We start from the raw sequence: 11,928 nt of genomic DNA on the forward strand, positions 1-11,928 counted from the left end.
TTAATTTCAAGTAACAATATTTAAACAGATTTGTGCAAATGAATTTTGTAAAGGCAAAAAATAATAGTACTTAAAACATTCAGTAGATTTATTGTGAAAGAACTTTTATGCGTTCAATAAGATTATTGCATTAATTAATTAAATTAATGCATTCATTGAAATACTGCAATATACCTTGTTTTTTTGTTTTGTTTATTTGCTGAATAGAACACTGAGCTAAGTGTCAGTATCCTTTCTTGTGTTTTTTATTTTATATTAATGTTAATATCAGATTTTTGTAGTTTAGTGTCCAGAGGATTTGTTTGTGTGTGTGTGTGTGTGCGTGTGTGTGTGCGTGCGTGCGTGCGTGTGTGTGTGTGTGTGTGTGTGTGTGTGTGTGTGTGTGTGTGTGTTTGCGGAAGGCTGTGATGAACGCATATCTGGCAACCCGGGTCAGTCAACGTGCAGGCAGGCAGCAAGCAAGCAGTATTGTGCCGGAGCAGCAGACTCCCCGCAGGGATTCCTAGGGTTACACACACCGCTGTTTAGATGGCTGACAGAAAGGAGTAAGTTGGTGAACGGTGCTGAAAACACTCTGAGATTATTCCGGCAAGTGTCTGGGTTCACTAACTACAACACAATGGAGCAAGAATTTCAAGACATTGATTCGTCGGGGAGCTGGCAAAACCTTTACAATGTAAGTCGGGACACTGACCGGGCCTCTCTTGTTTCTATGACGATCGGTTGCTAACTAACTTAGCTAGCTAATTTGATAGCTATCAAGTTAGACACCACTTAGAGATTTTGGTCACTTTTCGTCCACGCTTTTAATTGTGTAAATTTCTACACTTCGCGACATGACTTCCAGGTTCTTTATACATATTGGAGTGCAATTGGTAAAGACGAATGAGTAACTAGCATTTCGCGCTAGCTGACTTCCGTAGCTGGAAAACGTGCATCGGCTCGATCTTCACTTCGGTTAGCTAATGCTGGCTGACGCTAGCAGACGTCAGCCGCAGTTTCTGAGAACTCATCAGGACTTCCACAGAAAAGCGTGTTGTGTTTTACCACGCAGCACAGCATTTCGTTTATAATATCTCTGTTCCGGTTAAACTTTGGCTATGACCCTGTAATGTGCAGCTGCGAACTACAAAGATACCATGTAACTAGAACTGTTTTTGTTTTGTTTTTACACATCAGTGTTAATAAATTAAGAAGAAATGAACGTGCACACTTTATACATTTTTAGAAAATGTTTTTAAAAAACCCTTTTAAAACTTTTTTTGACAGGGAGCGGGGGGGGGGGGGGTATATATAAAAAGTGCATGATAAGTAATTTCATAAAAGATCAAATTTCTTCCATGCTAACGTCAGGCTCCCAGTCCTACTGAGAATTAAAGTGGGATTAAACAGAAATGAGAATACTAATACTTAATTTAATTTCTTACCCATTTTAAGGATAATGTCGTTAGCATGATAATATATTTAAACCAATAGTGCTCATTGTACATAATGGTGCTTTTCAGTTCCATATGTTATTGGTTTATCTCTCAGTTCATTTCTAATACAAGTCCCAAGCTTGAATAAATGGGGAGGTTTAAGGAAGTCAAATATGCAGACCAAGAATACAGCATCATGTCTTAGTACATCTATGCACTGAAACTGTACTTTGTGTACCACTAAAAATTACTTTTGCCACTAGTCTTATCCATGGTGCTGTAGCTCAGTGGCAGTGAGGGGACACACCCCTGCTCACGACAGTATTCTTGGGAGTGTCAAAAATAATTTTTATTCTCTTTTATTCTTTTCTTGTCTCCAGTAAAACTGCTTCTGTTCCCCAGAATGAAATAATAATAGAACTGTGCTCGCCCTTTGGCCTTGCCCATGCAGACTGTGTTGTAAAAGGAAAACAACAGCCTGAGGCATTGCAGTAGATTAAGTTTGACAAATGACAATGAAAACAAAGCAGACCAGTTGTGATTAATTGAGTACAAAGGATTGAGGACCTTTGATCTCTGTATGGTTTTTCTTTTAATGTCATTACTGGTCACCACTCCAGTAAAACTGGATGCACATGAATTGAACAGGTTGTGTCACAGTTTCCTGTCGCTGTCAAAGCGATCCTTCTGAGTTCCTGTTTGGTTTCTCATCTGCAACAGGAGATCCGTAACCAAGCCAGTGAATATTCCTACAAAGTGGCAAAGCTTCCAGTGAATCGGAATCTGAACCGCTACAGAGATGTCAGCCCATGTGAGTGTTACGACAGTTAAGGCTCTCAGTGACGATATGTGCTGCCGAGAATGACGTCGTCATAATTGCTCTGTGATCTCTTGCTTGGTTTCAGACGATCACAGTCGGGTAAAACTTGAAAACTCTGAAAATGACTACATCAATGCAAGTTTAGTCGATGTGGAAGAAGCCCAAAGAGCTTACATTCTTTCTCAGGTATGTAGATTGTAGGACAAGCAGTGTACACTGAACTGTCTGCACGGATATCTGTTGAACACATCTGCGTGCCACTCAAAGGAAAATACACAGGATTTGAGTTTGGCATTTTGGTAGTTGTTCATGATCTCTGGATGTTATTTGTTTATGTGGATTTTCTACTTTTGCTTTGACAGGGCCCCTTGAGGAATACATGCAGCCATTTCTGGCTGATGATTTGGGAACAGAGTTGCAAAGCTGTTATAATGCTCAACAGAGTGATTGAAAAAGGATCTGTGAGTACACTGCAACACCTTCTAATTATTATGTTCTGAAGTCCCCCTGCTGTTTAGGTTTGAAAGTTTGAGGAGACATATCTTTATTAATAGATGTAGATACATTTGCTCATCCCAAAAGGTTTGAGATCAATTGTCTTTGTCATTCCTATTTCCACTGATGCTAAAATTCTGTGCATTTTACAAGATGAAATAGAATCCAAGATACGTTTTATTGTGTTTTCTTTCTAGTGTACCCACTTTTATCTGGTAGACTAGAAAGGATTTCAGCCCTGTTTTGGAGTTTTCAAAAAGATGATCAGATCTACTATAAAATTTAATTGGCTTGTTTTTCATGCATGTGCCATCTCTTCACCACGTTTCATGAAATTCACCGTGGTAGGTGTAACCATGCTGACAGACAGATTGAGATGCAAAGAATGCCACAATTTTGAAAAAATGAATTGAGATACTGAAGAGCTGCACATGTTTAAATTCGTTATGGATCAAAGCCTAATTGAGATATTTTGGGCAGCTATCATGACTCAAATTCCTTTACTTGACAATGGAAAAAATGAATTTCCTTACATTTAAAAAAAAAAGTCTAGTTTAAAATGTCTTTTTCTTCCTTTGTGGTGTTATACTTCATCAGAACTCTGTGTTTCACAAGATTGTCTTAAGCTCTGTGGTCATGTTTTAAGTTGTACTGTATGTAAAGTTTCAGTTCTGTTGTTTCCATTTATTTGAAACTTTAACCACAGTTCCAGGAAAGTTAATGATTACTTAGTTTCTTTTTGCATTTAGTTTTGAATGTGTTTTTTGATTTTTCGTTTCACTTGTATTTGGTTTTCATATTTCAGTTTAGGTTTTACTCTCTAAAAAGGTTTCATTTTCAGTGAGGTTTTATTGTTGTGTGTTTCATTGTCTTTTTTTTTTTTTTTTTTTAAAGTTTCAGTAAAGAGTTGTTTTCTCTCTCTCTCTCTCTCTCTCCACACTTTGGTTTTTAGTTGAGTTTAGTGTAGCTAACTATCATGGCCTTGGTGCCAAGAACAACCAATGGAAACTGGAAACAAGCTGTCAGGTACTTTGGTGTACAAGAACGTAATTAGTTGTTCTCTTTGCACACGGTTGATTTTCCGAATCCGAGGAATGGTGTACATATGTGCAACTGTTCTCAGTATTTAAGTCAGAAGTTCTTCAAATGGCTCGAGGCACATGACAGCCTATCCATGAGTAACTGAATGTATTTGTCTCAACAGGAAAAGTGCGCGCAATACTGGCCTACCACCGAGGAGCTACAGATGTCTTTCACAGACACAGGGTTTGTTGTGAGGCTACTGTCAGAGGAGGACCAATCCTATTTCACAATCAGATTGCTGGAACTACAAAATACAAAGGTGAGTATGCAAGGGTGCCTATTGGTTAATAGCATCTCTCTTGAGTTTCAGCATGGTTTTAAGCACTGCTTAACCAGTCTCTTACCATTTAAGTATAATAGCATGTAGCTGAAAAAAGACTGTGATTTCAGAGTGTGTAATGTTTTCCTAGTGACAAATCAGCTAAGTCATGCAGAACTGTGTCTATACAATGCTCCAGTCTTGACCAAACATTATGCCTACCACAGACAGAGGAGTCGAGAGAGATCTATCACTTTCACTACACCACATGGCCTGACTTCGGTGTTCCAGAATCCCCTGCCTCCTTCCTCAACTTCCTCTTCAAGGTTCGGGAGTCTGGCTCGCTGGACCCGGAGCATGGGCCCTCAGTGGTGCACTGCAGCGCTGGGATTGGTCGCTCAGGGACCTTTGCCTTGGTGGATACCTGTCTAGTTTTGGTGAGAAGGGGAGTGGGGAAATGTCACTGAAAGTCTGCCACTGTTAAAGAGAATTCTTTCGCAAGAGGTTCTCATTACAATGACTACAGTCTGATGATGGTAAGATGAGGCGTTCATGCTCTGATTGTACTTGTGTGCTGATAACGTGCTTACAGAGCAGTGTTGACGTGTAGGTATTCAGCATGAGTGTGTAAAGTCTGGAATATTTTAACTGGAGCAGAGAAGAGGCCCTTAACTGATTATTTCTTGGGAAATCAGGTTTCTCAGGAATAACTCCTAAATTACCACAATTCCACATGTGTCTGCAACTATATGGAACTAAATTCCCAATTCTTATCATGTCTTGATGAGTTTTAAAGCTCTAAAAGCAAAAAAAAAGATGAATCTTATTTCACTAGAAAGTTTTGCAAATTTCCTGTGGCTGTTTGACTTGTCTGTCGGCATTGTTAAAATGATTTTTTTTTTTTTTTTTGGCCAGCTGTTAGGTTAACCAGACCTTAAGTGCTGTAGGTCTTTCATTATTGTTCAACACTACACCAAAAGTAAGTAGTGGGTTGATCAGAAGGAGCTCTTCAGCGTCTTCTATGAATCAAACTCAGCATATGCAGGATGTCTGTCCATTATCTGATTTCAATTACCTAAAGATGGACAAGCAGGTTATCACCTGCAGGGCATTATCACCTTCATAAGTCAGCCCAGAATGATAAACTAACACAGGCAGAAAGCAACACCACTACAAATCCGTGATGTGTGAGTGTGATAGGAAAAGCCCTGTGCAGTAGTGCAATATTAAAAGTGCTGCATGAATGTATATGCACTTTTAAGTGCTTTGGTCAGTAAGACTGGATAAGTGCTATATTAATAAAGTCTAGCCTAAAAGGAGCAAGGAGAAAGAAAGGTGGCTAGAATGCACATAGAGTTACCAGGATTACAGTATTGTATTAAGACATGGAAGAATTCTCTAATCTGCATAGGGTCAAAGGTATTCATACGCACAAATCTACTAGTCCTAAAGATTCTGTAATATGTTTAAACTCTACAAGGCCAAGGGTTATAGACTTCTTCTTAGTGATCAGGATTGCAGACAACTGGCAGTTTCTCTTTGGGGTGATTAAAATGATTTGTTTGGCAGCACTCATTGGACTGACCAGAACAATGGGAAATTTAGGGGAACTCAGTAAAGCTCTAAGAAGGAGAATTGTAGATTTAGACAAATTGGGAAGGTCCTTTTGAGCCAAAAAATTGCCAATTTTAAGATTATCGGTTCAAACAGTTATATGTAAGATCAAGTTGCTTGGATTTGTCACAACTTTTCCAAGAACTGCCATGAACTGGAAATTGCTGGAACACCAGCATCACTATCCACAGTGAAGTCAGTTTAAGGAATCATGGACTAAGAGGATGCTGCTCATGAAAGTAGCTCCTGCTTCAAATTCAACACCTTCAGCCTTCTGGAGAAAAGTTTTATGGGGGCTGGTTTTGGGATAGGTTTTGGAAACTTGAGCAAGAATTCCTTCAGAGCCTTGCCCTGCTTTTTAAACCCCAAATAGAAAATTTAAAAAAAATTAGTCTTCTGGCCCATCACCTCAAATAACCTTTGAATGTCACCCTGTGCATAAACAAACAAGGCTATCTGTCAGATGTTTTGTCCCGCTCCTTCCTAATAAAGCAACAAGCAAAAACAGCCTCTTTGCTCTTGTGGCTTTTAAAAGTTGTACAACAATGGTGCTGTAAGAAAACATCAATCAGCTTTCACCTCAAAGGTTCCTGAACATTTAGAAAGTATGGGTGACCTGTGCACACCTCAGTGCCATGTTACCATCAACACCTTCATACTGCGGATAGAATCATGCCAGAGGAAAGTGAATCTGTCCCTGCTTGCGATATTTTTACTGGTCAAATTGACCATTCTATACAGGCTTTTTATATACCCATTGTACGTTAGGAAATTATCACATTTATTCTATGTCAGATATTAATTAGAAACCCTAAAGTGTAAAGCTGTTACAATGTAGGAGACACAACGCACAAAAAAACAAGTGAATTCTAGTGGGAACTCTTTCTGTTCTCACTTCCTAGTCAGCTGGAAAGCACAGGTTTAAAGAGCCTGAAATTTCTGCTAGTTAATGTACGTGGTAAAAGCTCCCATAAATAAAAACAGATTTTGTACAAATAGTTTTGCTCTGCTGTGTATTTAACTCACCTGTTAAATACGCAGTTTATGAGTTACGATTTGGAACAGCTAAAACATATTTCTTCCCAGCACTCACATCTTAAGCAGCATTAGACTCTGAGACAGGTTGGTAAGTTGTTTGGACATGCACCTTAAATCAAACCACTCTCTCACAGATTACCTCGATTTTTCTCAAATGTAATACATCTTTTGAAACTTCTCAATATTACAGCTCATGACTTCCTAAAGGAAAACAAAGGTGTGATATCCTGTGCACCTGATGTGATTCTCTATTAAGCGGTTATTCCATAAATGGGAAAATCTGTTTTTGCAGATGGAGAAGAGGAAAAACCGGTCATCAATGGACATACAAAAGGTGCTACTTGGCATGAGGGAATACCGCATGGGCCTGATCCAGACCCCTGACCAGCTCCGCTTTTCATACATGGCTGTCATTGAGGGAGCCAAGCTCATCCTGACAGACAACTCAGAAACACAGGTAGTCACAAGAATGATTGAAAGCTTGTAAGTCTGGTTCTAAATAAGCTTTTGTAATTTGTTATCTGACTTTCAGTAACCACCCGAAGAGCAGTGTTACTCCAATAAAAGACGGAGGCATTGTTGTGGTTTCAAGTTTTGCTTTCAGTTTCGCTCAAAAGCCGGCATCAGACGCTAAAAGAGGTGGCGATGACTGATTTTTGAATGTTTCTTTGACATTTTCTGGGAAAGTGAAGCTAATCATTTGAAAGCATTAAAGGGAAATGAGAAATTTTAAATGATATGCAGCACTTACGTTGAGAAACATTGGCTTGTATACAAGCATATTAGAATCATTCTGTTTTACTCCAGAGAAGTGAAAATAAACATAATAGTAAAGTTTAAGGTGACATGTGGGCTCTCTTGGTTTTCTACCATCCTTTCACGGTCTGGTTAGCTTGGAAACGGGTCTTGAATTGCATTCTTTAAGGAATTAAAGTCTTAAGTTTTCAACTGTACATGCTGAAACCTGCAAAAATCCTGTCTAAATGTTCTCTTGCTGCATCAACACAAAATTGCCTTTGACGCAGACCGTATAAAACACAACCTCACAATAAAATGAAGTGATTACCAGAGTTTCAAGCCCTGCCAGCAGTAATTTTAAATGTTACAAACTTCCTAATTCCATTTCATTTTTTTGGAGTTTTTCTTCAGAGCCATCAGAAAGTGTCTAATTAAAGTGGTGTGTGTGGGTGCTTTCCCATAACAATGAATAGGGCCTCTTTAATTTATAAGGTAACTGTCAAAATAATGGCCGACTCACTTGACAAACTAACTAGATCCTCACACTTGTTATGTAATGACTATACAGACGCTCTTTGATCATTTGCGTCTTGCAGGTGCCCTTTCTTTACCAGAATTTTAGTTTTGCCACTTGCAAACTAAATGATGAGAATGTGAGCCAACATATTTAAAAATCAGGAATTTAAGCTTTTATTTTGGAAAAGGATCACTATTCTCTTCCTCTCTGTCATAAGCTGACAGTACACTGAAATTTTCCTTCTTGGTTGTCTCTGCATGTCATCCTCTTTAGAACAAGCTGACACAGCTGTCCAGAGATGACCTGGAGCCAGATCTACCCCCTCCACCACCTCCACCTAGACCTCACCTTAACGACAGCAGACCCAACGGACCCCACCTAGAGTCTCAGGCCCCCTCAGGAGACAGGCTTGCAGGAGAGCCAGATGCCCAAGATCACAATAAGGCAGACAATTCTGGGCAGTAAGTAACAGAACTGAAGTTTGGCAGATTAAAAATTAAGCGTTGAAATCTGCTGACTTGTTCCCATCCATGCGCTGAGATTCAGTTTATCTTTTTGAGCACATAGAAAAGAAAGAAATCAGGTTTCACCCTTTTATTTGTTCATCTTTGTAGTAAAGCTTTGGTACAGCAGTGACACAATTTGTGGGGATTAAAGTGAGTATTACCCTGTTGTTTATTGTTGGACTGCTGTACTCTCTGTCTTATTTCAGGGTCCGAAAGCGACACCGTGAGGAAAGGATTGCCAGCACAGCACAGAGGGTCCAACAAATGAAACAGAGACTGACAGAGTCTGAGAGGAAACAGGAGAAGTGGCAGTACTGGAGACCCATCCTGTTCAATGTCGGCGCCGGCGCCGGGGCTGTCTTGGCCATAAGCCTGCTGTACTGGATGTATTCCCAGTGAAGCACTGCGGGTCACTTAAAACGGACTCTTATTTTGCACCGGTACCTGAGATTAGGTACTTCTTCTCGACGTAGACTTAGACAGTAATATGTGCAGAATTGAGGGTATTTATTTCTCAAGGTCAAAATGCAGGAGCGCTAGATCAAACGAGCGTCTGTATATTTTTCATGTAAGATCGAAACAAAAAAATAGTAACATCTCAGGATCTCGGTGCCAGCACGATGATTTAATTTCCTTTCCTTCTTGTCACTGCTCATGAATGTACTGTATCATAGCAAAAATGGCTTTGCAGAAACTTACTAAAGGTGCAGTACAAAGAGAAATATATAGTGACAGGTTTATTTTTACATTCTTTATTTGTAATAGTCAGATATGTGTCGATCAACACGTTTTACATTTTGCATTTCAGAATGACTTGTGTTGACTTGTTCATCCTACTGTAGACTTGTAGGAAAACTCCAGAGCCAAGATTCAGCTGTAGGATTTTACTTTTCTTTAGTTTTAATGTAATATAATGAAATGCATGCATTCTGCGGTTTTCCAGACCACCACTTGTTCTTCCATTCACATTTAGCAGGGCATCTCAACACGGCCAGAAGAATATTTTTGTGTGAGTGGACACTTCCTTGCCAATGTTTCAGACTCGGCTAGAGTGGTTATTTTCTGTTATGTGCACACTTTTTTTTTTTTTTTTTTTTTTTGCCTGCCTTTGTTAGCTGCCACATGGATCATAAACGTTGCCCCTTAGCAAGTTATTTACCCACTGGATGGGTTGGTCTGTGTTTGTTCAGGTGATCACGCTGTTTTTGTTTTTTGTTGTTGTTTATTTTAAGAAACCAAAGCCTGTTTTTAGGAAGATAACAGTCAGACAAGCTCCTGATGATGAACCCTCGCATACTCCCCTCATGTCGAATGTATATTCTGTTGAATCTCTCTGTCATAACTGACACCTGTATTACAAAATGATGCTAGTACCGTTCTACATTCTGTCCGTGTTTTGAACCCACATGATTGCCGATTCGGTTTTCAATTGACTGGGACCAATCCAAAGCTACAATAGTGCAATTTAGAAGCTGAAGGAGAGCACCTTGGATTAAATTTAGAAGAGAGCGATGTCCTTGTGGGGTGGTTGAAAAAGCTTTTAATGTGCCTTGAAATGTGTTAAATACGGAAAGGAGGAAAAAAAAGTGCGCTCCCAGAATGTTTTTTTTTTTTTTTTGGTATGTGCGATCAGTACAGAAAATTGTCGTGTCGCACGTAATGTGAGTAACATGTTTGCACTGCAATGACCAGATTAGAGGTGGTGTACAGTAACATGCGTCTGAGTTGATTGAACATTGAATGTGTCATTTGCATGTATCGACTCCTGAAGTGAAATTTTTGATTGGCTACAGTAGAACATGGCTTTTATTTTATTATTATTGTTATTTTCTTATTTAACAATAATATAGTGTAACATTCCATTCATTTGTTTTCTGTGTACAGTTTTCAGGGGAGTTTTGTACACTGTTGAGCTGCAGTGTGGAACATGACAGAAGACTTTTGATGAGAAAAATGACAAAACCACAACAAAAACATTAAATACTTCATAAAAAATAAAATATTCTTTTTTTTTCTTTTTCTTTTTTTTATAAACAAAAATTTGCTTGCCTGTTCTTTAATTCTGTATCCGTAAAGCAGCTTACCCACAGCTCTTCCCACCCCACCCACTTTCTGTGCTGTTACTCATAATTTCATTCTGACCATGAGCTAAATCAATGCAGACAGACTGGAGACCTCTCACTGTGGATTCCAGGAATTGATTCAATATTTCAAGAAGAGGCCATGCTCACATTGACTGCTGTAGTAATTTCATTTTCTCTTGTCTGGGACTGTGTGTGGTTTGTGTTGAATGTATTTTGTGCCTTTGCACTTATTTCAGCTTGTCTATATGATGTTGGCTTGATCTCTTTTGTCGTTATATCGTACAGCTCCTCCTAATTCTGGGCGTTTTAGAGGTCGCCACAGCGAATCATCTGCGTCCGTCTCACACCGTCTAGCATCCTGCTCTGTCACACCAATCCTCTGCATCGCCTCCTTCCGTACACCCATGAACCTCCTCGGAGATCTTCCGCTCTAGCTTCCTTTTTGTCTGTGTCACCATCTCAAAGAGACGATATGTAAACCTCACTTTCAGTTTTGTTGCTGTCCTTTCACCCCTGATGACATTTATCTTCTACCCTGCCTGCACTCTGTTCCTCACCTCTCTTCTGCACTGTATTTTCACTCTCTACTACGGTACGGTCATCTTTCCACCTGTTTCCCTCTCATTCACACTTGTATTTTGTGTTACTCTTGCTGACTTTAATCCTCTACAGTGCATACCACTACCTCTATGGGCTCTGGTCCACCTGCTTCCCAATCACACTACAGATCAGTGTCATCTGCAAACATAATCCGTGTAGACTCCTGCCTGACCTCAACTGTCAATATATGCCTATCGCCACTGCAAACAAGAAAGGGCACAGAGCAGATCCTTGATCGTTTGTAACTCCTACTGCATGCATCACCACTGTCTCATTGTCCTCATACATGTCCTGCACTACACACACACTTCTCTGGCCCTCTTGACTTCCTCATACAGTACCACAGTTCCTCTCTTGATGCTGTTTCTCTGGATCCACAAAGGCACAGTGAAGCTCCTGACCTCTATACTTCTCAATGATTACTCTTAATTACGTTTAAGAGTAATCATTCATCACATCTATAGTGCTCTTTCCCTGCATGAGGCCATACTGATGCTCACTGATCATCACCTATATTAACTTAGCTTCAGCAACTCTTTCCCATATCTTCATGGTAATGGCCCCATCAGCTTTATCCCTCTGTAGTTACTACAGCTATGCACATCACCCTTGTTCTTCCCCACCCGTGTTCTTGTGTTAAACAATCTGGTTAAAAAGTCCACTTTCTCCTAGACATCTCCATACCTCCACAGGTATGGTGTCTGGACCAACTGCCTTTCCACTCTGCATCCCCTTATAGCTGCCCTCCCATCCTCC

General features: G+C 39.8%; 1 protein-coding gene across 1 annotated transcript; it reads left to right on the top strand.

Moving 5' to 3' along the window:
• Positions 1-421: 421 nt before the first annotated feature.
• On the top strand, positions 422-10,528 carry ptpn2a (protein tyrosine phosphatase non-receptor type 2a). The gene is made up of 9 exons (XM_085290651.1): positions 422-676; positions 2,139-2,229; positions 2,324-2,424; positions 2,601-2,699; positions 3,938-4,075; positions 4,303-4,512; positions 7,020-7,184; positions 8,256-8,443; positions 8,695-10,528. The coding sequence occupies exons 1-9, from the start codon at positions 620-622 to the stop codon at positions 8,885-8,887; spliced, it is 1,242 nt and encodes a 413-aa protein (XP_085146777.1). The 5' UTR covers positions 422-619; the 3' UTR covers positions 8,888-10,528.
• Positions 10,529-11,928: the final 1,400 nt, after the last annotated feature.

The sequence above is a fragment of the Mchenga conophoros genome, linkage group LG11 (genome assembly GCF_057382185.1).
Source record: "Mchenga conophoros isolate Kocher_MC1m ecotype Shallow Benthic linkage group LG11, M_conophoros_male_GT1.1, whole genome shotgun sequence".
Lineage (NCBI taxonomy): Eukaryota > Metazoa > Chordata > Actinopteri > Cichliformes > Cichlidae > Mchenga > Mchenga conophoros.

Excerpts from the sequence above, each read along its gene's own strand:
- ptpn2a (XM_085290651.1), top strand. The coding sequence starts at position 620 with ATGGAGCAAGAATTTCAAGACATTGATTCGTCGGGGAGCTGGCAAAAC. Across the intron at positions 677-2,138 it reads GCTGGCAAAACCTTTACAAT|GAGATCCGTAACCAAGCCAG; the intron begins GTAAGTCGGGAC and ends CATCTGCAACAG. Across the intron at positions 2,700-3,937 it reads GAGTGATTGAAAAAGGATCT|GAAAAGTGCGCGCAATACTG; the intron begins GTGAGTACACTG and ends TTGTCTCAACAG.